Raw genomic sequence first — 27,610 nt, 5'->3', positions numbered from 1 at the left:
TAGTTGCCCTTGGGCGTACATTACCCGTAGGAAGAAAGCTGTCTAAAAACACTAGTTAGACCTGAGCGGACCACCCACTGTATTTTTGTATGAGTAGCAGTAGCTTAGCGGTTCTTGAGGCAGGCAAGATCAGTTTAGGGGTGTTTTACACGATTGTTTCATTTCTTGGGTCCTGCTCAGCCCTTTTTCCCAAACCTTTACCGTGTGTTCAGCAATACAGTAAACCATTTATGTTTGACGGTAGTTTATGGTTGTCATGTAGTTTTTGTTCTCACTGTTCCATGTCACACTCCTAATTTGCATGAATTATGTTACGGGTCTCATGTCCATCCACCCTAGACGTTTAGAGCCACGGGGTTCGTAACACCTACTACATAGTAAATGTATATGGCCTTTCAATATATTTATTCAACCATGTCAGCCTAGTGATCGAGGAGAGGACACAAGGAAAGAAAATAAGCCACTTCACAAGCAGCCAGGGGTTCAAGATGGTGGATAAAAAAAGATGGTTCACTCAGGCCGTTTATTATTGAAATAAATGGTCAGTTCCGGTCTACTTAACGCCCGGGGTGGGTCTCCCATAGACACCTATGCAACAGCTGCTGGGTCTAGTCTACTTAGTTCATTGACTTTCATTGAACCAGAAAATAACAGGGATTGGGGTGTCTCGCTTACTCGTCCGTCTCTGACAGCCAAGCTCTTCAGTGGGGACCCCACGCCCAACTTCTTAGTGACGAGAGAGGGAGTATACAGTCTTTTCCAAGATGGCAACGACCATAGCAAGCAGCAATGCCGTACAGGCGACAAACAAAAAACATCTCGGAATCCCCGAAGCAATATTTGTGGTGAGTAAAATATGAATTATATACAGTGTGTCGCTTATAACGTTACTTTGTGAAATAAGGCTCTCGAAAATGTATTCGCCGTTGTCCGGCCTCTATGTTAGCCTGTCACCAATGCTAACTAAGCTAATGCTAGGTAGCTACGTTCACGTTATCTAGCAAAGTGGTGCTATGTTCATTCACATCCTTTTAGGGAAATAACGCCGAGAAAGCCCATTAGCCGGCCTGGCTACCTATCCAATTTCTCTTGTCATCCAAATACAATTAAACAGTTATCGTCAGTTATCTAACGTTAACTCCCTTGTGTGTCACAAATATAGTGTGAGAATGACTCGTCTGATCTAACGTTAATATTAGCTAAGATAGCTAACGTTATTTTGTCAACCGTTGTAGGAGGATGTCGAGTCGTTTATGAAGCAGCCGGGCAACGACACCGCAGACGCCGTACTGAGGAAACTGGATGAACAGTACCAGAAATACAAATACATGGAGCTCAACTTGGCGCAGAAAAAACAAAGGTAGGCCCCACAGGGGGACCAGTACGAAAATGTATGCACTCACTACTGTAAGTCGCTCTGGATAAGACTAGTGTCTGCTAAATGACTAAAATGTAGAAAAAGTGAAGTTGTACCTGCTACACAGAGCGCATTGTTTTGAGTGTGGAGAGGGGAAGAGTGTCTATTCTATTTTCCCCCATCTGCACTGTACCATATTCATCCATTATGTGTCAGTACAATAGCTTTGGTCCAGTTTTTCGCAAGTCATCGTTAAATTGTTGCTAGTGGTTGTACTAAATTATCCTCTAATTACATAAGTTGCTTTTGTTTACATTGTGAACAGTCACAAGGGGTCGCCTTAATGCAGAATTCAGTATTCTTCATGCAGAAAAATTATAATAAAATGCAAGAAATATCTTTCAGCGTTTTGTAAATGGCGATCTAAAATGCTTCTTATTGTAAGTTCTCCTCCGCATCAGACTAATGTTGTGCTTCAGTTGCACTTCTCCACTCGGATGAGAAAACACAAATGGGCATCAGCGGACAGCTCTCTGACAGATGTGTAGCTACTTTTCTCCGGTACGTTTCTCGGTGAAGCCTACTTTTCTCTGGTAAAATGCAAGATTAGCCTCAAGCAAAACATTAGGAAATGTAGCTGGCTACATTCTTAACATGATAAACATTAGAAATATGATGGCCATGCATCGGTTTTGCAAAAATACCTTGCTTTTTCATTGTAAACTCATTTACTTGTGTGGCTGTGGGTCAAATAACGCTGCCGAATGTATTGCACTAATGTATTTTCTGTGATGAAAAACTATAGTTGCACATCCCTGATTACTCTATTGAAGCACTTTCAATATAAAACGCAGGTGAAATGGTTTTAAACGCGAGCACAATACGGGCAGTATAACACATTTCGTTGATTTTCAAAGGAAGCGATTCCTCAATGGCTGATGGCCATAGTGTAGCAGGGCCTTTAGCTAGTAAAGTGTGCCTACATTAGGAATGTGACAAATGGAAACATTTTCTTAATGTTTAAACTGGCATTAAAAAACAAATCGGTTTAACGTTAAAGCGATTAGAAAAACTCGTAACGTTCCAAATGAATTCACAATGCAGCTGCGTTGCTGCCAGCAACAGTTTGGGTCTCACGGTACGTCCCTTTTCAGTTGGTTAAGCATTGCACCTGTACTACCATTAGTGGACCTCAATTCCACCTCGTAAGGTTAGCGTTTCCTTCTTATTTAACTTCTCAAAGTATTGCCATACAGGCAGTGGTCTAGTGCAATTTTTATAGGTGAGGGATCGCTTTTTTTTTTTTATGACGTCATAATTTCTCGAAGTTTTTACAGACAGATGTAGCCTATTCAATATAATTGTAGGCCTATGCATAAAAAGCATCCTCCATTTGCGACGTCTGTCTATGCCCACACCAATTGTCTAAAGAAAATGTTATATTTTTAATACCCTCAAACACCAAGTTAGCCATACCAAATGTCAAAATAGGCCTTCACTGTCATCGTTCTATAATACATTTTCACATTTTACCGGTGAAATCACTCACATTTACTAAGGAGTGTCTTCCGTCTGGCCACTCTACCATAAAGGCCTGATTGGTGGAGTGCTGCAGAGATGGTTCTCCTTCTGGAAGGTTCTCCCATCTCCACAGAGGAACTCTGGAGCTCTGTCAGGGTGACCATCGGGTTCTTGGTCACCTCCCTGACCAAGGCCCTTCTCCCCCTATTGCTCAGTTTGGCCGGGTGGCCAGCTCTAGGAAGAGTCTTGGTGGTTCCAAACTTCTTCCATTTAAGAATGATGGAGGCCACTGTGTTCTTGGGTACCTTCAATGATGCAGAATTGTTCTAGTACCATTCCCCAGGTATGTGCCTCGACACAATCCTGTCTCTGAGCTCTACGGACAATTCCTTCAAACTGGATTAAATGTAATTTGCTCTGACATGCACTGTCAACTGTGGGACCTTATATAGACAGGTGTGTGCCTTTCCAAATCATGTCTAATCAATTTAATTTACCACAGGTGGACTCAAATCAAGTTGTAGAAACATCTCAGGTATGATCAATGGAAACAAGATACACATGAGCTCAATTTCGAGTCTCATAGCAAAGGGTCTGAGTACTTGCATAAATAAGGTATCTGTTTTTTGTTTTTAATACATTTGCAAAAATGTCTAAACCTGTTTTCGCTTTGTCATTATGGGATATTGTGTAGATTGACAGGGATTTTTAATTTTTTTTTAATCAATTTTAGAATAAGGCTGTAACGTAACAAAATGTAGAAAAATTCAAGGGGTCTGAATACTTTCTGAATGCACTGTAGGCAGGTCAGCCACCTGACAGACAGACAGAACCTTGCAATAGGCCTATCTATCGGTGATCAAAAGCTGTATCTCGCAATGGAATGCTGTATCTCACAATTTCTTGGTTTGCAATGTTTCGCAACTTCAGTAAAGCAGGGCCTATCATCAATGAATAGCTTAGGATATTCTACAGGCAACAGACCGAAGACTGAACACACACTGGCATCATTAGTGAAGAGAAAGAGCAGGCGAGCTAGCACGAGGGGGAGAGAAAGGAGGGAGCAGGCAGAACGAACCGTACGCATACGTCTCGGTAATCTGTATATTGCAATGTCTTGTCTTGCATGCCTCGCAAATTCACCACAGTAGCGTAAAGTTAACCTCTTCCTCTGGGTTTTATTTAAATTACACAACTTTCCCCAGGCCATTATAACCCATCGTCTAGTTAGGCTATAATATGGAAAATACTTTTTTGTGATGACTGCACTGTGATTTAAATGTTGTGGGGCGGGGAACTAAAAAACTTTTTTTTTTCGGTTAGGTATTTGTATTAATGTTAAGGATCCCAATTTCGTTTAAAAAAATTTAACGTTTAAACGTTCACACCACTAGATTCTCTTCTACGGTGATATGAATTGACCCTGTGTTTCTCATAAACCACGTTTCCATCCAACCATTACCTGACGCATGGGAAAAAGGTCACGACCTGGCTGACGGAAACAGGAAATGCCGCTACAATTTTATAAATGCCGCAAGACAATTTGTTTGTTCGACACGGTGGGATCTTTTTGTGTTGGTGAAATTAATTATGATTATTATTAAGAAAGTTGGAGTCACGCAATTATTAGTTGTGTGGTCCTCCCACTACGACTCGGGGAAAAGCATGCAGTTTATTAGGCTACAGATTAAATAAATTAGGATGAACTTCACCGGGTGGTGAATGTGCAAGGTGATGAGCTTGATGCGCCTTTCCAATACATATCAAGGGTCTTATTCAGGTGACACGATGATCGATGCTTGGCTACTGTTTTATATATATATATATATATATATATATATACAAATAATATGGCTCTTATCCATAATAATCTCATTATGTAGGTAGCCTACCAGCATTGTATCTGTGAGCTTGAGCGCATGTGTCAAGACCTGAGTGGGCACATTCGCTATATAACGCAAAATTACATTTATCTGACATTTTGAGAAATGTACCGCTCACCTACAGTGGGGAGAACAAGTATTTGATACACTGCCGATTTCGCAGGTTTTCCTACTTACAAAGCATCATAGGTACACTTCAACTGTGAGAGACAGAATCTAAAACAAAAATCCACAAAATCACATTGTTAAGATTTTTAAGTAATTAATTTGCATTTTATTGCATGACCTAAGTATTTGATACATCAGAAAAGCAGAACTTAATATTTGGTACAGAAACCTTTGTTTGCAATTACAGAGATCATATGTTTCCTGTAGCTCTTGACCAGGTTTGCACACACTGCAGCAGGGATTTTGGCCCACTCCTCCATACAGACCTTCTCCAGATCCTTCAGGTTTCAGGGCTGTCGCTGGGCAATACGGCTTTCAGCTCCCTCCAAAGATTTTCTATTGGGCTCAGGTCTGGAGACTGGCTAGGCCACTCCAGGACTTGAGATGCTTCTTACGGAGCCACTCCTTAGTTGCCCTGGCTGTGTGTTTCGGGTCATTGTCATGCTAGAAGACCCAGCCACGACCCATCTTCAATGCTCTTACTGAGGGAAGGAGGTTGTTGGCCAAGATCTCGCGATACATGGCCCCATCCAGCCTCCTCTCAATACGGTGCAGTCGTCCTGTCCCCTTTGCAGAAAAGCATCCCCAAAGAATGACGTTTCCACCTCCATGCTTCACGGTTGGGATGGTGTTCTTGGGGTTGTACTCATCCTTCTTCTTCCTCCAAACACGGCGAGTGGAGTTTAGACCAAAAAGCTCTGTTTTTGTCTCATCAGACCACATGACCTTCTCCCATTCCTCCTCTGGATCATCCAGATGGTCATTGGCAAACTTCAGACGGGCCTGGACATGGGCTGGCTTGAGCAGGGTGACCTTGCGTGCGCTGCATGATTTTAATCCATGATGGCGTAGTGTGTTACTAATGGTTTTCTTTGAGACTGTGGTCCCAGCTCTCTTCAGGTCATTGACCAGGTCCTGCCGTGTAGTTCTGGGCTGATCCCTCACCTTCCTCGTGATCATTGATGCCCCACAAGGTGAGATCTTGCATGGAGCCCCAGATCGAGGGTGATTGACCGTCATCTTGAACTTCTTCCATTTTCTAATAATTGCGCCAACAGTTGTTGCCTTCTCACCAAGCTGCTTGCCTATTGTCCTGTAGCCCATCCCAGCCTTGTGCAGGTCTACAATTTTATCCCTGATGTCCTTACACAGCTCTCTGTTCTTGGCCATTGTGGAGAGGTTGGAGTCTGTTTGATTGAGTGTGTGGACAGGTGTCTTTTATACAGGTAACGAGTTCAAACAGGTGCAGTTAATACAGGTAATGAGTGGAGAACAGGAGGGCTTCTTAAAGAAAAACGAACAGGTCTGTGAGAGCCGGAATTATTACTGGTTGGTAGGTGATCAAATACTTATGTCATGCAATAAAATGCAAATTAATTACTTAAAAATCATACATGTGATTTTCTGTTTTTTTGTTTTAGATTCCGTCTCTCACAGTTGAAGTGTACCTATGATAAAAATTAAAGACCTCTACATGCTTTGTAAGTAGGAAAACCTGCAAAATCGGCAGTGTATCAAATACTTGTTCTCCCCACTGTATATGCATTGGGTGCGTAACCAATAAGGGCCTCCACCCACTCAGCCAGCGGCATCAATAAACAAGGGATATTGGCCAAATTAGCCACATTTACGGGTCCTTAAAAACGGCCTAAAACAAAATAGCATATTGTATTGGTTTTTACTTTCCTAAAACAACAATTGTCCACCACGCGGTTCAGCTGTCGAAGATTTGAGCTCTAAATGCTTCAGGGTATTGCATGCATAGGCGTACAGGCTTAGGTGTCCGTTGTATGATATTAATATTAAATAAAGGAAGAGAAGCTTAGGCCTAGCCCCAGAGAGAGAGAGAGAGAGAGAGAGAGAGAGATATGCTGGCTGCATGCCACGACACCAACATTATTTATTTAATGCTTTCTCAATCAGCTTTAACTGTATGTGCACTCGTAAAGCAGGTTATTTCTCGAGTTGGGCTCTGGGATGTAACAGCCGTTGAGTATCAGATTTTATGGTGGATTGTGGAGGAGGGGGGTTGAGTGTGTTGGAGTATGTGTGTGCTTGTCTGGCATCTGTTGTGGGGGGGTGGGGATGGAGGGGGGGTATGGGATGGACCACGGGAATTATTTGCTAGGATAATAATTGCTTGTCAATGAATTAAATGTAATACAATGGCAATCCGGGTTATATGTTAAAATCCTACGCGTGAACTGCCGACATTATTACGCATATTAATTGATAATGATGGAAAATAGGATATGCATCATTTATTTTAAATAGATATATATATATATATATATGAGGTGACAGCATTGGAAATGCTTTTGGCGGTTAATCTGCTTCTGTTTTGTGGGTGGCACTGTGTGCTGTTTTCGATGGATGGGTCCTGGCCTCTCGGGGCCTTAGGGGTCCTGGCCTCTCGGGGCCTTAGGGATCCGGAGGGACGTGGGTGGGATGCTGATCACTGGGATGATGGCTCAACTTGGGATGGGGAGGGGCTTTAGCGGGGGAATTAGTGGAGAACAATTGAAGGGTTACTCCGTAGCAATGCAAATATCACGGTACAGCTATATGGACACTCAATCATTACGGTATTTTTTATTGGTAAATTTACAAACATATATAATGATAAATAGACTTGAAACTTGTATCTCATTATGGTGTATGGTGAAATAAGTATAGCCAGTTGTAATGGCTTAGCAGATAATAACAAAAGAAGAACAATATTTACATGGCTCAAAGAGAAGGAATATAATATCTATTGTATACAGGAAACTCATTCAACAATTCGAGATGAAGTTGCGTGGAAAAAAGAATGGGGGGGGGGGGAGATATACTTCTCCCATGGGCAAAGAAATTCAAAAGGGGTGATGATATTAATTAATAGTAATTTCGATCCGAATGTGCAAATTGTCCAAATAGATAAGCAAGGTAGATGGATTATTTTAAATATGTTATTGGACCATAAACAGATATGGCTCATTAACCTTTACGGACCAAATAATGATGATCCTCAATTCTTTGACAATATATATAATAAATTATCAACCCTGCAAGCAATTCAAGACAATATTATTATGGTGGGTGATTATAATACTGTTTTAAATAGCTCAATGGACCGTAAAGGAAATCACACCACAAACAATCGCCCACATGCTCTGAAGGAAATCGTGAATGTCATGGATACATTAGAACTAGTAGATATATGGAGGCTTAAATATCCTGATCTAGTGAGATATACATGGCGGAGACTCAATCAAGCTAGTCGTCTTGACTTCTTTCTTATGTCATTCTCGTTGGCACCAAAAGTTTTAAAAAGTGTTGATAGGGGACAGAATGCGGTCGGACCATCATATAATAGGCATATACATTACTCTTACTGAATTTCCACGTGGGCGAGGATATTGGAAATTTAATCAAAGCCTATTGGATGATAATTTATTTATAATTAGAACAAAGGAATTTATAACTGACTTTTTCCAACATATCATAGGTACAGCGAATCCCCTTATTGTATGGGACACCTTTAAATGTGCCTTTAGAGGCCATGCAATTCAGTACTCGTCTCGAAAACAAAAGCAATTTAGGTCAAAAGAGTTTATACTAACAAAGGAAATAGAAAGTCTAACAGAACAGATAGATGGCAATAAAAACTGTAACATAGAGGCTCAGAATAAATTAGAGGAAAAACAAAAAGAAATGGAGAAACTTATTCAAGAAAGATCAAGTGTAATATATTATAAAAATAAAGCAAACTGGATGGAATATGGGGAAAAATGCACCAAATTATTTTTTAAATCTTCAACATAGGAATGCTACCAAAAAAGAACTTAATGAAACTGGTCACAATTGACGGAGTCACCCATAATTCACCAAATTATATTTTGAAGGAAGAAACAAAGTACTTTAAGCAAATGTTTTCTTTTCAGTCGCCTCCATCTCCTCTAACTGAAGCTAATTGTAGAGATTTTTTTTCTATTGATAATGTCAAATTAACAGGCACACAGAAAGACTCGTGAAGGTGAAATTACAGAGGAGGAACTTCTGGATGCAATTAAAGACTTTAAGTCTGGAAAAAATCCAGGGTTGGATGGCATACCAGTCGAGGTATACCAAACCTTTTTTGATATACTAAGAGGACCGTTATTAGCATGTTTTAACCACTCCTATGTAAATGGTAGATTATCTGACACTCAAGAAGAAGGTCTGATCTCATTATTACTGAAACAGGATACAAGTGGAAAATCTAAAGATCCAGTCCATTTACAAATTTGGAGGCCCCTTACACTTCAGTGTTGTGATGCAAAAATTATATCAAAATGTATAGCGCATAGAATTTAAAAGGTATTGTCGGATATTATTCATTCTAATCAGACAGGTTTTTTTACATGGAAGATACATTGGAGATAATATAAGGCAAGTATTGGAAACAATAGAACACTATGGAAAATATGGGAAACCAGGCCTGCTATTCATAGCAGACTTCGAAAAGGCATTTGATAAAGTTCAACTGGGGTTTATATATAAATGCCTGGAGCATTTCAATTTAGGAGAATCTCTTATAAAATGGGTCAAAATCATGTATAGTAACCCTAGGTATAAAATAGTAAATAATGGCTATTTCTCCGAAAGTTTTAAACTGTCAAGAGGAGTGAAACAAGGTTGTCCACTATCGGCATATCTATTTATTGTGGCCATCGAGATGTTGGCTATTAAAATCATATCCAAGAATAATATCAGAGGATTAGAAATCCAGGGCTTAAAAACAAAGGTGTCATTGTACGCTGATGATTCATGTTTTCTTTTAAATCCACAACTAGAATCCCTCCACAGCCTCATAGAGGATCTAGATACATTTTCTAACCTCTCTGGATTACAACCAAATTATGACAAATGTCCTATATTACGTATTGGATCACTAAAAAATACAATTTTTACATTACCATGTAGTTTACCAATAAAATGGTCTGATGGTGATGTGGAAATACATATCCCAATGGAAATAAATGATCTCACTTCAATACATTTGAATACAAAGTTAGCAAAAATAGACAAGATCTTACTACCATGGAAAGGAAAATACCTGTCAATTTGTGGAAAAATCACCCTGATTAACTCTTTAGTATTATCCCAGTTTACCTATTTGCTTATGGTCTTGCCTACGCCTAGAGAACCGTTTTTTAAAAATATATGAGAAAAAAATATTCAATTTTATTTGGAACGGCAAGCCAGACAAAATTAAATGGGCCTATTTATATAATGAATATGAATTCGGAGGATAGAAATTATTAAATATTAAAGCATTAGACCTATCACTAAAAGCTTCAGTCATACAAAAGTTATACTTAAATCCGAACTGGTTCTCAAGCAAATTATTAGATTATTAGATTGTCTCACCCAATGTTCAAGAAAGGCCTTTTTCCCTTTATTCAGATTACAACCTCTCACTTTAAGTTATTCGAAAAGGAAATAATCTCCCAAATATCACTATTTCTAAAACAAGCCATAGAAAGTTGGTTGCAATTTCAATTTAATCCTCCAGAAAAGACAGAACAAATAATGCAACAAATATTGTGGTTAAATTAAAATATACTAATTGACAAAAAAACTTTATTTTTTGACAGAATGTTTAAAAAGGGTATAATCTTCGTAAATGATATCATCGGTAGGACTGGTGGAGTTATGTCGCACATGCAGCTAACAAAAACATATGGAAATGTCTGCTCTACCCAAAATTACCACCAAATAATTGCAGCCTTACCGCAAAAGTGGAAGAGGATAGTGGAAGGGGGAGAAAGTAAGGAACTTGTCTGTCGGCCTTGCATTAAAGAACATAATTGGTTAAGGAAAACTGTGATAAATAAAAAAGTATATCAGTTTCACTTAAGGACCAAAGGATTGACAGCCGTCCCATATAGATTGCAAAATAGTTGGGAAGAGATTTTTGACGTACCGATCCCATGGCATAGTGTTTATGAACTGACACGCAAAACGACACCGGATTCAAAAATTAGAATCTTTCAATTTAAATTATTATATACAATTCTTGCTACCAATAGAATGTTATTTATATGGGGGATACAATCTTCCCAGCTCTGCAGATTTTGCTGTGAAGAGACAGAATCATTAGATCATTTGTTTTGGTTCTGTCCATTTGTAGCTTGTTTTTGGACACAGGTCCAGGAATGGCTAAAGGATTGCAATATTTACCTGGAGCTAACCTTGCAGATAGCATTACTGGGTGATCTGAAAAGTCATAGTCAATCGATCAATAATATAATAATACTTTTAGCAAAAATATTTATTTTTAATTCACAATCTGTAGAAGCAATGAGAATAGAAAGATTTAACTTTTGTAAAACATCACAGTACGGTTGAAATACAGTGGGGAAAAAAAGTATTTAGTCAGCCACCAATTGTGCAAGTTCTCCCACTTAAAAAGATGAGAGGCCTGTAATTTTCATCATAGGTACACGTCAACTATGACAGACAAATTGAGATTTTTTTCCCAGAAAATCACATTGTAGGATTTTTAATGAATTTATTTGCAAATTATGGTGGAAAATAAGTATTTGGTCACCTACAAACAAGCAAGATTTCTGGCTCTCACAGACCTGTAACTTCTTCTTTAAGAGGCTCCTCTGTCCTCCACTCATTACCTGTATTAATGGCACCTGTTTGAACTTGTTATCTGTATAAAAGACACCTGTCCACAACCTCAAACAGTCACACTCCAAACTCCACTATGGCCAAGACCAAAGAGCTGTCAAAGGACACCAGAAACAAAATTGTAGACCTGCACCAGGCTGGGAAGACTGAATCTGCAATAGGTAAGCAGCTTGGTTTGAATAAATCAACTGTGGGAGCAATTATTAGGAAATGGAAGACATACAAGACCACTGATAATCTCCCTCGATCTGGGGCTCCACGCAAGATCTCACCCCGTGGGGTCAAAATGATCACAAGAACGGTGAGCAAAAATCCCAGAACCACACGGGGGGACCTAGTGAATGACCTGCAGAGAGCTGGGACCAAAGTAACAAAGCCTACCATCAGTAACACACTACGCCGCCAGGGACTCAAATCCTGCAGTGCCAGACGTGTCCCCCTGCTTAAGCCAGTACATGTCTAGGCCCGTCTGAAGTTTGCTAGAGTGCATTTGGATGATCCAGAAGAGGATTGGGAGAATGTCATATGGTCAGATGAAACCAAAATTTAACTTTTTGGTAAAAACTCAACTCGTCATGTTTGGAGGACAAAGAATGCTGAGTTGCATCCAAAGAACACCATACCTACTGTGAAGCATGGGGGTGGAAACATCATGCTTTGGGGCTGTTTTTCTGCAAAGGGACCAGGACGACTGATCCGTGTAAAGGAAAGAATGAATGGGGCCATGTATCATGAGATTTTGAGTGAAAACCTCCTTCCATCAGCAAGGGCATTGAAGATGAAACGTGGCTGGGTCTTTCAGCATGACAATGATCCCAAACACACCGCCCGGGCAACGAAGGAGTGGCTTCGTAAGAAGCATTTCAAGGTCCTGGAGTGGCCTAGCCAGTCTCCAGATCTCAACCCCATAGAAAATCTTTGGAGGGAGTTGAAAGTCTGTGTTGCCCAGCGACAGCCCCAAAACATCACTGCTCTAGAGGAGATCTGCATGGAGGAATGGGCCAAAATACCAGCAACAGTGTGTTAAAACCTTGTGAAGACTTATAGAAAACGTTTGACCTGTGTCATTGCCAACAAGGGTATATAACAAAGTATTGAGAAACTTTTGTTATTGACCAAATACTTATTTTCCACCTTCATTTGCAAATAAATTCATAAAAAATCCTACAATGTGATTTTCTGGGAAAAAAATCTCAATTTGTCTGTCATAGTTGACGTGTACCTATGATGAAAATTACAGGCCTCATCTTTTTAAGTGGGAGAACTTGCACAATTGGTGGCTGACTAAATACCCCCCCCCCCCCCACTGTATATATGGCAAATAGAAATCCTATATGGATGGTGTTAAGAGATAAATGGGAGGTATTGAATAGAGTTGAAGGATGGGACTAATAACAAATAACAACAAATAATAACAAAGATAGCTAATAATGTAAGCATACTGTGTCCATAATAAGTATATAGGTTGTATATTGGGAGCTTTTGGAAAAGAGCACAGTTAGAAAGATATGGCATATAGAAGCAAACCGGATGGACATCATGAAAATGATCGGAGAGGTTGAGAGTAGAAGAAGTTCAGGAGCAAAAAAAATAATAATTATATATATATATATATATATATATATATATAGAATATAATTATTGTAAGATGAACTGTGTCCATAATGTGTAGATAGTAAGTATAGGCTGTAAGTAGAGGCCTGGGCATTGTTGTTCACTAATTTACTCCAAGTAGGGAAAGGATGGCAGGGTTGAAAAGTAATAAAGGGGAGTGTATATATATAAAAAAACATGGGGGATTGGAAGTGATGCAGACAATTACATTGATAGATTGTATCTTCTATCTGCAATATTAAGCTGATCCATCCCCCAGGAAAAAAAAAAAAAAAATGTTTTATTTATTTATTCTTGTCAGATAGGCTACGGCGTTTGGTATACAGATATAGGCGTACAGAAGGAGGTTAATTTGTTAATTTTCTATCTGAATTTTTTAAAATAAGCATTATATTTGTATTTTAACTCTGGCAGGCCTGAAGCATTCTTCCTCACCTCAAGTTCAACTGTCGGAGTCAGTTGAAGCGCCGGTGCCCACTGCCTTCATACCATAGTCCTGCAGTATACTAGGCTAACAGCCACACCAAACCTTCGCAAAAGTTTCTAAACTTTATTAAGGTAATATCAAAAGTAAGTCAATCCATTGTTTATAGGGAAAATACGAGCAGGATATACAGTATCTCACAAAAGTGAGTACACCCCTCACATTTTTGTAAATATTTGAGTATATCTTTTCATGTGACACACAGCCATTAATGTCTAAACCGCTGGCAACAAAAGTGAGTACACCCCTAAGTGAAAATGTCCAAATTGGGCCCAATTAGCCATTTTCCCTCCCCGGTGTCATGTGACTCGTTAGTGTTACAAGGTCTCATGTGTGAATGGGGAGCAGGTGTGTTACATTTGGTGTCATCGCTCTCACACTCCCTCATACTGGTCACTGGAAGTTCAACATGGCACCTCATGGCAAAGAACTCTCTGAGAATCTGAAAAAAAGAATTGTTGCTCTACATAAAGATGGCCTGGGCTATAAGAAGATTGCCAAGACCCTGAAACTGAGCTGCAGCACGGTGGCCAAGACCATACAGCGGTTTAACAGGACAGGTTCCACTCAGAACAGGCCTCGCCATGGTCGACCAAATAAGTTGAGTGCACGTGCTCAGCCTCATATCCAGAGGTTGTCTTTGGGAAATAGACGTATGAGTGCTGCCAGCATTGCTGCAGAGGTTGAAGGGGTGGGGGGTCAGCCTGTCAGTGCTCAGACCATACGGCGCACACTGCATCAAATTGGTCTGCATGGCTGTCGTCCTAGATGGAAGCCTCTTCTAAAGATGATGCACAAGAAAGCCCGCAAACAGTTTGCTGAAGACAAGCAGACTAAGGACATGGATTAGTGGAACCATGTCCTGTGGTCTGATGAGACCAATATAAACGTATTTGGTTCAGATGGTGTCAAGCGTGTGTGGCGGCAACCAGGTGAGGAGTACAATGACAAGTGTGTCTTGCCTACAGTCAAGCATGGTGGTGGGAGTGTCATGGTCTGGGGCTGCATGAGTGCTGCCGGCACTGGGGAGCTACAGTTCATTGAGGGAACCATGAATGCCAACATGTACTGTGACATACTGAAGCAGGGCATGATCCCCTCCCTTCGGAGACTGGGCCGCAGGGCAGTATTCCAACATGATAACGACCCCAAACACACCTCCAAGGCGACCACTGCCTTGCTAAAGAAGCTGAGGGTAAAGGTGATGGACTGGCCAAGCATGTCTTCAGACCTAAACCCTATTGAGCATCTGTGGGCCATCCTCAAACGGAAGGTGGAGGAGTGCAAGGTCTCTAACATCCACCAGCTCCGTGATGTCGTCATGGAGGAGTGGAAGAGGACTCCAGTGGCAACCTGTGAAGCTCTGGTGAACTCCATGGCCAAGAGGGTTAAGGCAGTGCTGGAAAATGATGGTGGCCACACAAAATATTGACACTTTGGGCCCAATTAGGACATTTTCACTTAGGGGTGTACTCACTTTTGTTGCCAGCGGTTTAGACATTAATGGCTCTGTGTTGTGCTATTTTGAGGGGACAGCAAATTTACACTGTTATACAAGCTGTACACTCACTACTTTACATTGTAGAAAAGTGTCATTTCTTCAGTGTTGTAACATGAAAAGATATACTCAAATATTTACAAACATGTGAGGGGTGTACTCACTTTTGTGAGATACTGTATATTGTGGCAAACACAGTACAGTTGGAACTTAATTTGGCCAAAATAAATTGATTTAAACCAGGCTATATTGCAGCAATAACCAAGAAAGCCTAGTGCCTACCGTAACCAACAATTGACAGCAATAAGCTAATGATATTTATTTTTACAACAGGCCTTCTTATAACTTAAACTAAATACGGAACACACAATTAAAAAGACAGATCAAACTTAATTTAGCCAACAAATGTCTCAACAGAATGAAACAAAACATCTTTAGATGAATGAATAGGCCTACAATAATAACAGTGATATATAATAATGATAAAACAAATTATTATAAATAAGAAAAAATAGTTCCAAAATTGCATCATACCTGAAAAGTTGTACAGTAGCCACGGCAACGCTCTTCTCATCTTTCTCCACTACAGTATTAACACTTGTCCATAGAGAGGATAATAATTAGCAGGTTGATGAGATGAATCAGGTTAGTAACACCTGGAGTTGTAGCGAAAACCTACAGGAGGGTAGCTCTCCAGGAACAGGGTTGGGCAACCCTGGTCTACATTATCATTCCATTTAATTACATTGTTTTGTTGACCTTAATTTGCTTAATTTATGAAAAGCAAGTTGTACAGTAGCCACGGCAACGCTCTTCTCATCTTTCTCCACTACAGTATTAACACTTGTCCATAGAGAGGAAAATCCCCTTGTAGGCTTTCACAATGGGGAAATTCCGACCAGAGTTAACCGCGCGTAAATGGATCGCATTTCCCTTTATGTGCACTTTTTTTCTCAATGCATATTCAAACCATGAACTTAAGCATGAGAATAGCATGGAGATTGAATAAATGAAGGTGTCTACAGATACACCGTATTCTGACCTTGATTAAATTCACCTCATAATTCCACCACACCCTTTACGAGCGAAGGAAACCATGAATAAGGTCTAGCAATCCTAACGGTTCCAAGTGGAAAAAGCACTTATTTAATTTTTCCGATAGAAAAAACAGCATTCTCCATGCACGGTAATTTACAAATTGATAAGCGGTATTGATAAGAGCTAGGTAAATGAGTAAGCCATTTGGATAAGGAGATTGTACATATAAATGACACTTGTTTTAGATATATTTTACCTTATAATCGTTGGAGACCAATGTGAAACCAGTCATACAGCAGCAAACTGAAGCATAGCAACTTTCCCGTAGTAAAGTTGATGAAATCCTGTTCCGTTATGCAGAATTTAAATTGTACGGCCTTTTAACTTGCAGGATTGGCTACCCCTGACTTCCTCTGTTTCCTATTTTTAACATGTTAAATATTAGCCACTATCGGTATCGACCGTCAGTAGGCCTAATAACCACAAATATTTTAACTGCCAATTTACTGTTAGTTCCCTTCAGTTGGTGTAGTCTACATCATGACTGCCCAACCCTGTTCCTGGAGATCTACCGTCCTGTAGGTTTTTGCTCCAACCCTAATCTAGCACCCCTGATTCTAATAATTAGCAGGTTGATGAGATTAATCGGGTTAGTAACACCTGGAGTTGGAGCGAAAACCTACAGGAGGGTAGTTCTCCAGGAACAGGGTTGGAGTGAAAACCTACAGGAGGGTAGTTCTCCAGGAACAGCGTTGGAGTGAAAACCTACAGGAGGGTAGTTATTCAGGAACAGGGTTGGAGTGAAAACCTACAGGAGGGTAGTTCTTCAGGAACAGGGTTGGAGTGAAAACCTACAGGAGGGTAGTTCTTCAGGAACAGGGTTGGGCAACCCTGGTCTACATTATCATTCCATTTAATTACATTGTTTTGTTTACCTTAATTTGCTTAATTTATCAAAAAGCAGATTAAACAGCATGATCATTACACAGGTGCACAACCTTGTGCTGGGGACAATAAAAGCCCACTCTAAAATGTGCAGTTTTGTCACACAACACAATGCCACAGATGTCTCAAGTTTTGAGTGGCATGCTGACTGCAGGAATGTCCACCAGAGCTGTTGCCAGAGAATTGTATGTTAATTTCTCTACCATAAACCACATCCAATGTCGTTTTAGAGAATTTGGCAATACATCCAACCGGCCTTACAACCACAGACCATGTGTATGGCATCGTGTGGGCGAGCAGTTTGCTGATGTCAACGTTGTGAACAGAATGCCCCATTGTGACGGTGTGGTTATGGTATGGGCAGGCATAAGCTACGGACAACGAACACAATTTCATTTTATCGATGGCCCTAGTATTCTGAACACGTTCTCTCAATATATTTTAGTCTGTCGACAAAATTCGAACTAAAAGGTACACCGTATTTAAAGGGAATGCTTAAGATAACAAAATCTGTTGGCCGGCAAGTGGGAAGGTTTTCAGTGGTTGAATAAAATGTATTCGGCGCATGCGATGTAGCCACACCTGCAGAGCGTGTTATGTGACTGAATGAGGCAAGTCTTCAATAAAAAAGCCCCCACTCCTTCACAGTCAACAGTAGCCCAAGGCTCCTCTCTCTGTCTCTCTCTCTCTCTCTCTCTCTCTCTCTCTCTCTCTCTCTCTACCTCTCTCTGTCTCTCTCTCTCTCTCTACCTCTGTCTCTGTCTCTCTCTCTCACAACAGCATGCACATAAGACAGAGAATGGTGCAGAAGCGCGAAATCGGGGTGGAGCCCATGATATGCAGCCCCGGCCAGGCTACAGTTTTATTTATCTGCTTTTTAATTTATTTTATCAGCTAATAGCCGGCATTTAGCGGCTAAAGGAAACCCTGAGATGCATGTAATACCATGATTCTAATTCTTCTTCGATGGTGTTTCTCTCTGCGATCCTCAGGTTGAAAAGCCAGATCCCACAGATCAAGCAGACTCTAGAAATCCTACGACACATGCAGAAGAAGAAGGTAAAGAAACAAACGTGGCGCTGTTTACTTACTTTGTTTTCTACTCAGACCTTGCCAGCCGATCCCCGTTATCTTCCTACTCCTCCTCCTTAGCCCTAACTGTTCAATGTTTGCAGATCTGTAAGCAAGCTATAAGCAGTATGCTGGAAACTCCACTACTACGCTGCTTATTCAGACCCTTCAGAGGGGTAGGGACTGATGACAGGAAACCACTGTAGAGTGTTGGGTTTCACCCCCCCCTCTCGTCCAATAGGAAACCACAAACCCGATGGAGACGCACTTCCTGTTGGCTGACAATGTTTACTGCAAGGCGTTGGTCCCGGCCACTGATAAAGTGTGCCTGTGGCTAGGGGTGAGTACCTTGGGATCTGCAGGAGTACAGTCAGGTCTTAGATGAAGGCTAGATGGAGCTTTGTTAGGGACAATTCCTAGTCTCTAAAAACTACAATCTATTATTATTATTATTATTATTATTATTATTATTATTACCATTCAATACTCTAACCTCCCTGTCTCCCCCTCTCTTTCCTCCCTCTCCTCTTCCAGGCCAATGTGATGTTGGAGTATGACATCGACGAGGCCCAGTCTCTTCTGGAGAAGAACCTAGCGACCGCATCGCGCAACCTGGACTCCCTGGAGGAAGACCTGGACTTCCTCAGAGACCAGTTCACCACCACCGAAGTCAGTATCCTTATGCCTAAACATAGGCCCACTCAGCCCAGGGGACTATGGGTGAACAGGCTTGGAGGCTGGAGAAGTATGTGATGCTGTCAGACAAGTGCTGCCAAAAGCAGGTGTCAGTGCAGGGGTAGAACAAAGATGTGTCAGTCTGGTGGTAAAAACCAAGAGAGTTGGGAAACACTGATTTTAGAGTGGCTTGCGTAAGTATTTACCCCCTTGGCATTTTTCCTATTATGTTGCCTTACAACCTGGAATTAAAATAGATTTTGGGGGGGGGGGTTTGTATCATTTGATTTACACAACATGCCTACCACTTTGAAGATGCAAAATATTTTTTATCGTGAAACAAACAAGAAAAAGACGAAAAAAACAGACAACTTGAGCGTGCATAACTATTCACCCCCCCTCCCAAAGTGAATACTTTGTAGAGCCACCTTTTACAGCAATTACAGCTGCAAGTCTCTTGGGGTATGTCTCTATAAGCTTGGCACATCTAGCCACTGGGATTTTTGCCCATTCTTCAAGGCAAAACTGCTCCAGCTCCTTCAAGTTGGATGGGTTCTGCTGGTGTACAGCAATCTTTAAGTCATACCACAGATTCTCAATTGGATTGAGGTCTAGGCTTTGACTAGACCATTCCAAGACATTTAAATGTTTCCCCTTAAACCACTCAAGTGTTGCTTTAGCAGTATGCTTAGGGTCATTGTCCTGCTGGAAGGTGAACCTCCATCCCAGTCTCAAATCTCTGGAAGACTGAAACAGGTTTCCCTCAAGAATTTCCCTGTATTTAGCGCCATCCATCATTCCTTCAATTCTGACCAGTTTCCCAGTCCCTGCCGATGAAAAACATCCCCACAGCATGATGCTGCCACCACCGTGATTCGCGGTGGGGATGGTGTTCTCGGGGGGATGAGAGGTGTCGGGTTTGCGCCAGACATAGCGTTTTCCTTGATGGGCAAAAAGCTCAATTTTAGTCTCATCTGACCAGAGTACCTTCTTCCATATGTTTGGGTAGTCTCCCACATGCCTTTTGGTGAACACCCTAACGTGTTTGCTTATTTCTTTCTTTAAGGAATGGCTTTTTTCTGGCCACTCTTCCATAAATCCCAGCTCTGTGGAGTGTACGGCTTAAAGTGGTCATATGGACAGATACTCCAATCTCCGCTGTGGAGCTTTGCAGCTCCTTCAGGGTTATCTTTGGTCTCTTTGTTGCCTCTCTGATTAATGCCCTCCTTGCTTGGTCCGTGAGTTTTGGTGGGCGGCCCTCTCTTGGCAGGTTTGTTGTGGTGCCATATTCTTTCCATTTTTTAATAATGGATTTAATGGTGCTCCGTGGGATGTTCAAAGTTTCTGATATTTTTTTTATAACTTAACCCTGATCTGTACTTCTCCACAACTTTGTCCCTGACCTGTTTGGAGAGCTCCTTTGTCTTCATGGTGCCGCTTGCTTGGTGGTGCCCCTTGCTTATAATATAATAATAATAATATGCCATTTACCTGCTACAGTGGCTGGTATGCAAAAAAAAAAATGTTTTAGTCCCTGGTAATACTTGTCACAGTTGAAGAGCGGATGTTCTCAGTTTTGTGCAGGTATATTTGTTTTATTTCTCAGCTGTCTATTTTAGTGGTGTTGCAGACTCTGGGGCCTTTCAGAACAGGTGTATATATACTGAGATCATGTAACACTTAGATTGCACACAGGTGGACTTTATTTAACTAATTATGTGACTTCTGGAGGTAATTGGTTGCACCAGATCTTATTTAGGGGCTTCATAGCAAAGGGGGTGAATACATATGTACGCACCACTTTTCCGGGTTTTTTTCCTTTTTGGATTTCTTGAAATAAGTAATTTTTTTCATTTCACTTCACCAATTTAGACTATTTTGTGTATGTCCATTACATGAAATCCAAATAAAAAGCAATTTAAATGACAGTTTGTAATGCAACAAAATAGGAAAAACACCAAGGGGGATGAATACTTTTGTGAGGCACTGTTGATGAGATGTATCCTGAAACCAGCAGATAGGCCAAGGGAGTATGGGTGAATAGGCCTGGAGGCCAAGGGAGTATGGGTGAATAGGCCTGGAGGCCAAGGGAGTATGGGTGAATAGGCCTGGAGGCCAAGGGAGTATGGGTGAATAGGCCTGGAGGCCAAGGGAGTATGGGTGAATAGGCCTGGAGGCCAAGGGAGTATGGGTGAATAGGCCTGGAGACAATGGAGTATGGGTGAATAGGCCTGGAGGCCAAGGGAGTATGGGTGAATAGGCCTGGAGGCCAAGGGAGTATGGGTGAATAGGCCTGGAGGCCAAGGGAGTATGGGTGAATAGGCCTGGAGGCCAAGGGAGTATGGGTGAATAGGCCTGGAGGCCAAGGGAGTATGGGTGAATAGGCCTGGAGGCCAAGGGAGTATGGGTGAATAGGCCTGGAGGCCAAGGGAGTATGGGTGAATAGGCCTGGAGGCCAAGGGAGTATGGGTGAATAGGCCTGGAGGCCAAGGGAGTATGGGTGAATAGGCCTGGAGGCCAAGGGAGTATGGGTGAATAGGCCTGGAGGCCAAGGGAGTATGGGTGAATAGGCCTGGAGGCCAAGGGAGTATGGGTGAATAGGCCTGGAGGCCAAGGGAGTATGGGTGAATAGGCCTGGAGGCCAAGGGAGTATGGGTGAATAGGCCTGGAGGCCAAGGGAGTATGGGTGAATAGGCCTGGAGGCCAAGGGAGTATGGGTGAATAGGCCTGGAGGCCAAGGGAGTATGGGTGAATAGGCCTGGAGGCCAAGGGAGTATGGGTGAATAGGCCTGGAGGCCAAGGGAGTATGGGTGAATAGGCCAGGAGGCTGGATAAAATAAAATAAAACAGTGACCGGGTGTCCGCAGGGTCCTTAAAAAGTCTTAAATTCATGTATCTAAATTAAAGGCCTTAAAATGTCATAAATTGTCTTAAATTCAGTTTAATGGTGTTATAAAATGTGACCGCTATGTTAAGCAGCTGTTTAACTCTTGCCATAATGGCAAAAAAAAACACACAAAGCAACGTTTCAAATTGGCTAATCTATTTTGTAGCCTAGCTTACTTAGCTAGGCTACAAAATAGATTAGCCAATTTGAAACGTTGCTTGTTGCTTGGTTAGTTAGCTCACTCGTTAGCTAGCTAGTTAACTATTTAGCTATTAGCTATTAGCTATTAAATGATTTTGTCAAATCGTAAAGTGCATTATCTTTATAATTCCTCTAATGAAAGCGTCTACCCATGTGCCTGTTTCGTTGGGGCCTGCTGCAGTGATAATGAGCGACACACTTTTCACTGCCTTTCCCACTGCACTCTAGTTTATAAGAAAAATACAGCTATCCTGTGTAATACACAGGGGCCTAACATTTAAACACGCTACCTGCCAAACACGGGTATATTTTGGCATTGGCGGGTAAGAATGTCTAATTCACCAGCCACATTGGCGCGTGGTCACACTCTGGGTTCTACAGTGAGTGTTTAATAAAAAATAATAATGTATGGGCACAAGTGCAAGTTGTGATTTATAGCTAAATCAATGCTGCAGTAGCTGTTTTCAAAGTATTTCTGCCGTTTTGTTTCATATCTGGTAATGCACTAAGAAATCTGAATCCTAACGTTATAGCTATCTCACCTTGCGCAGAATCACTGCCAGTCTGGGGGGCTGTGAGTGCTGAAAGATTTGTTTTTAGAACCAATGGGCACAGACATAAAAGTTGGACTTTGTCCTCGTGTTTCTTGGCTATTTACCTTGTTTTGTTCACAAGCTCGGTTGCTTTTCAATGTTTCAGTTTGCTCCTACTGCTAGCAAAAAGAGACATCAGTCGGCCTCTACTTGTGACGTTCTCACTGGCACAGTGATTACTCAGTGGTCCTGTTACCAAGGTAACCTTAAAGGGGCAGCTGAACATTTTTGTCTGATATTTTTATTAAAATACTCAGGTCACAGAATATTAAATTAAATCGAGAAATATACCACATTAGTTCTTACTAGTAATGCATTTGTAGTTTTAGAAACATTACTAAGCATGATAATCCGTTTTATTGTGTTTCTTTGTGTAATTATGGCAAAACAAATATTTTGGCTGGTTAAAAATCTGAGTGGCTGGTAGATTTTTTTTTTAAATGCAGGTATATTTGTTTTATTTCTCAGCTGTCTATTTTACAACCGAGATATTGATATGGGTTTGAGATACGGAGCGCGTAAAATGAGCATCGCCCATTGCGGGCGCATCGGCCTCATTGGGTATTAGGCTATGACGGCACAATTTTTGGGGGGACATTTAATAATAGCTTTACATGGCTACTTCCAGTGAACATTATATTTAGAGGTAGTGATCTAGCTAACGTTTTTTGAATGTCCATTTAACCAGTTGGTGAATTAGCACTAAATATATTAGTCTGCGATATTATTGCACATAAAGATGTAAGCAAATTAATCTATATTTAACTAAACATATTGAGACCTATTTTAACACTGAAATATAACAACAATAGTCTAATTGTCTACCCAAAATTCATGACAATCACTGGATTAGGTTGCAGTGCACATCAATATCTTCAGTCATGCATTCCTGCCTAGATGGAACAAGTTAGTTGAATACCATCTCAGTAGTCTATCGCCCCTCTTTATTAAAGCACTGTGAATGGCATTAGAAGATGATTAGCCTACTCATTTTTTCTATTGGCGACAGCATGAAAAAATATGGGAATATTAGCAGGTTTGTGGCCACGCAGACCTCAAAATGTGTATTAAATTGCATTTCAAGTGGCATTAAAAATATCTTAAAGTCTTAAATTCAACCTGATGGAACCTGCAGATACCCTGAGTGAAGAAAGCTGTGATAGAATGTTCTCTGTGTCAGGGATGGGTAACTGGTCTTTGGGTGTTGCCTTGTCTTGTCGTGGTTTTACGATTTGAGACAGTTCGTGGTCTGGTAGGGCAGAGTTACTGGTGCAGGTGTTTGATAGATGGGTTACAGATGGTCTACAGCTGTGACAGACGGTTGTGTCAAAGCAGGGAAAGTAATGTAATGAACGCCGTTTGGGCCTTTGCGTGTCAAAAAAATATACTTTTACTCAAGTATGACAATTGGGTACTTTTTCCACCATTGCGCAGAAGGTTACAATTTGGTGGAATCATGCAATATTTAGACTAGATAATGTTTAACAAGGTTGGAATGTGGAGCAATGAAATGGGTTATTAGTCTAATCAGTACCCAAGTGCTTTTTTCCCCATCGTCCTCCTGAGAGTTATCAGACTAAAAAAAAAAACATCCACGTTGTATTGTTTTTCCTCTGGAATATTGTTCAAAATACATAGTAGGTTGACTGGTACAATAAATGTGTCTCAATTCACAGTGGTTTCAGAGTCCCACAATATGAGCTACGAAGCTAATGTTCTCTGGGTGTCACTGAGTAGACCGATACCCCATGTCATTGATCCACAATCCATAGGTAAGGCTGTACAGTGAAATAAGTCTAATACATCCAGTATGATTTCAACAGATTTTTGTCAAATTTAACATATTGGTTTATTTTGTTGAACGCATATATTAACATTTCAACCTCGTATGGCATAATTCCACTATTTGTAATCATTTGCATTGCTGTCAAAAACAGACTTTAATTTTGAAGGCTAACCGGAAATTCCACTATATGAAATAAGAGTGATAGTGTAATCATTGTGTAATAATTATGTAAAAAATGTATGAACGTGTTTAAATTATGTGACGTGCAGTCAAATGCAGGTCCTAATTGGTCAACAAAAGTTTATTTGACGGGTCAAATAGTGTTATTTGACGTATCTTTTTTGACACTCAAAGACCCAAAACGGCGTTTCATAACCAGGAGAAAATAACATTTTGAAATCGAGTTATGTACTTCGTGTTGACAATTGGATCTCGTTCAAACTGTTGGTAAGTACTGTTGTTTTGCTAGACTGGTAAAGACAGTGTTTACAGTATATTAGAGGTACTACCTATGTAGATGGCACAAGGCTTCTGAAAATACTAGACAAAAATGTAATAGACTGAGAAATGTGTTGTCCTTAACCCATCGCCCCCCCCTCAGATATGGCACGAGTCTACAACTTTGACGTTAAGAGGAGGAGCAAGGACAACCTCCTTAAATCAGTCGAGAAGTCTTGAGAGAGGGGGACACCCTCCCCTCTTAGTAACCCGCCCCAGCAACCACCAACCTTCCCCAACATCATGTTCACATCTCTAGTCTCTACAACAAGGATGCGACCTAAATGACACCCTATTCCCTATATAGTGCACTACTTTATGACCAGGGCCCATAGAGCTCTGGTCAAAAGTAGTGCACTGTATAGGGAATAGGGTGTCATTTGGAATGTAGACCAAGGGTTATTCTATTGATTTGTTACTTTTTAAAGTATTTTTTCAAGTAAAAAAAGACAAAACAAAAGTTACTACGGCAGTTTTTTGTATTATTTTACTACGGTTATTATGCACTAATATTTTTTCATCCCCTTCTTAGTCTTTAGGTTGTCACTGTCCTACATTTCTTCTTCCTTTCCTCGTGTTCTCTTAAAGCTGTCGAGTACTACTTATTTTTCAAAACTCTTATTGACGTTGATCTTCACTTTGTACTGGTTTGGGGCCTTGGTTTACTTTCAGAACACACCCTGCTATTACATTACCCATAATCCTCGCTGGGCAGGAAATGGGAGAGAGGAGGAGGAGGAGGAGGAAGACCATCTCACCAGTTGAAGCTGACACCTTCCTGTGATTTTATGAGAATGTTCAAAATGTCGAGCCCACTCTCTTCTCCGTTCTGTCCCTCACTCCTCGTCCCCCGACTGCATTCCAAATAGCACCTTCCCAACGGTAGTGCACTACATAGAGTAGATGTAGCCCTTCTGTTCTGCTTCCTGCCTGTGTTTTCATGGTTTTATTTTCCTCCTGTCTTGTTTGCTCCTCTACCTTCCTCCTCTTCCTCAATGTATTTGTCACGTTGTATTCATTAGAACACTTGAGTGATTAAAAAAAAAAAAGGGCAAAAAAAAAAGAAAATTTGGGGAAAGAGAAATTGACCTGCTGGTCCTGTGTTCTAATTGTGATCTTTGTGTGGTGCCAGTCAGTATCTGCTCTCTTGCTAATTCCTTATGGCATAGTCATGCAACAATAGCTACAGTTGAAGTCGGAAGTTTACATACACCTTAGCCAAATAAATTTAAACTTGAGTTTTTCACAATTCCTGACATTTTAATCCAAGTAAAAATTCCCTGTTTTAGGTCAGTTAGGATCACCACTTTATTTTAAGAATGTGAAATGTCAGAATAATAGTAGAGAGAATGATTTATTTAAGCTTTTATTGCTTTCATCACATTCCCAGTGGGTCAGAAGTTTACATACACTCAATTAGTATTTGGAAGCATTGCCTTTAAATTGTTTAACTTGGGTCAAACCCTGTCTTTTTCCTCCAAACATAACGATGGTCATTATGGCCAAACAGTTCTATTTTTGTTTCATCAGACCAGAGGACATTTCTCCAAAAAGTACGATATTTGTCCCCATGTGCAGTTGCAAACCGTAGTCTGGCTTTTTTATGGTGGTTTTGGAGCAGTGGCTTCTTCCTTGCTGAGCGGCCTTTCAGGTTATGTCGATTATAGGACTTGTTTTACTGTGAATATAGATACTTTTGTACCGGTTTACTCCAGCATCTTCACAAGGTCCTTTGCTGTTGTTCTGGGATTGATTTGCACTTTTCGCACCAAAGTATGTTCATCTCTAGGAGACAGAACAAGTCACCTTCCTGAGCGGTATGACGGCTGCGTGGTCCCATGGTGTTTATACTTGCGTACTATTGTTTGTACAGATGAACGTGGTACCTTCAGGCGTTTGGAAATTGCTACCAAGGATGAACAAGACTTGTGGAGGTCTACAATGTTTTTTCTGAGGTCTTGGCTGATTTCTTTTGATTTTCCCATGATGTCAAGCAAAGAGGCACTGAGTTTGAAGGCAGGCCTTGAAATACATCCACAGTTACACCTCCAATTGACTCAAATTATGTCAATTAGCCTATCAGAAGCTTCTAAAGCCATGACATCATTTTCTGGAATTGTCCAAGCTGTTTAAAGGCACAGTCAACTTAGTGTATGTCAACTTCTGACCTACTGGAATTGTGATACAGTGAATTATAAGTGAAATAATCTGTCTGTAAACAATTGTTGGAAAAATTACGTGTCATGCACAAAGTAGATGTCCTAAACGACTTGCCAAAACTATAGTTTGTTAACAAGACATTTGTGGAGTGGTTGAAAAACGAGTTTTAATGAATCCAACCTAAGTGTACGTAAACTTCTGACTTCAACTATTTGTTTCCATTAACTTGTCCAGTGTTTTTTTTTTTTTATGTTTATTTTATTTTAAAAGTTTGCATAGAAAGTAGATGCGACAAATGCCTGCTACTGAGCATTTCCATGTAACTAGGTTGTCGAGAAGCTGCTGGAGGTAATGACGTCACACTTTAAAAAAGGCAGTAGCTAGGCGACAGATTTTCATACGAATATTCTAGAATCCGCGTAGAGAAAATATGTGCATTTTCCTGTCAGTGGTAGGCTATGTTTCCACCAAATGGACTTGTTGCGTATAAAAATCAGTGCGTGATGACAGTGCACACAAAATACTTTTTTGCTTAAGTTTTCATGTACTGAATAAAAATAGAAACTCA

The 27,610-nt window shown here is 40.7% G+C and overlaps 1 protein-coding gene across 1 annotated transcript; it reads left to right on the top strand.

Moving 5' to 3' along the window:
* Window positions 1-604: 604 nt before the first annotated feature.
* LOC311118999 (prefoldin subunit 3-like) lies at window positions 605-27,610 on the top strand. The gene is made up of 6 exons (XM_084193751.1): window positions 605-845; window positions 1,236-1,360; window positions 18,164-18,230; window positions 18,484-18,582; window positions 18,777-18,915; window positions 24,986-27,610. Exons 1-6 carry the CDS (start codon window positions 765-767, stop codon window positions 25,060-25,062), a joined length of 588 nt encoding a protein of 195 aa, XP_084049877.1. The 5' UTR covers window positions 605-764; the 3' UTR covers window positions 25,063-27,610.

The sequence above is a fragment of the Coregonus lavaretus genome, assembly GCF_964263955.1.
Source record: "Coregonus lavaretus genome assembly, contig: HAP1_SCAFFOLD_1054, whole genome shotgun sequence".
Lineage (NCBI taxonomy): Eukaryota > Metazoa > Chordata > Actinopteri > Salmoniformes > Salmonidae > Coregonus > Coregonus lavaretus.
This window is presented reverse-complemented; position numbering and strand designations above follow the sequence as displayed.

What these genes read in the sequence shown, in the direction of transcription:
- LOC311118999 (XM_084193751.1), top strand. Translation starts at nt 765, where the DNA reads ATGGCAACGACCATAGCAAGCAGCAATGCCGTACAGGCGACAAACAAA. An exon ending in TCCCCGAAGCAATATTTGTG is followed by an intron (nt 846 to 1,235) that starts GTGAGTAAAATA and finishes CAACCGTTGTAG; the next exon opens with GAGGATGTCGAGTCGTTTAT. An exon ending in TTGGCGCAGAAAAAACAAAG is followed by an intron (nt 1,361 to 18,163) that starts GTAGGCCCCACA and finishes TGCGATCCTCAG; the next exon opens with GTTGAAAAGCCAGATCCCAC.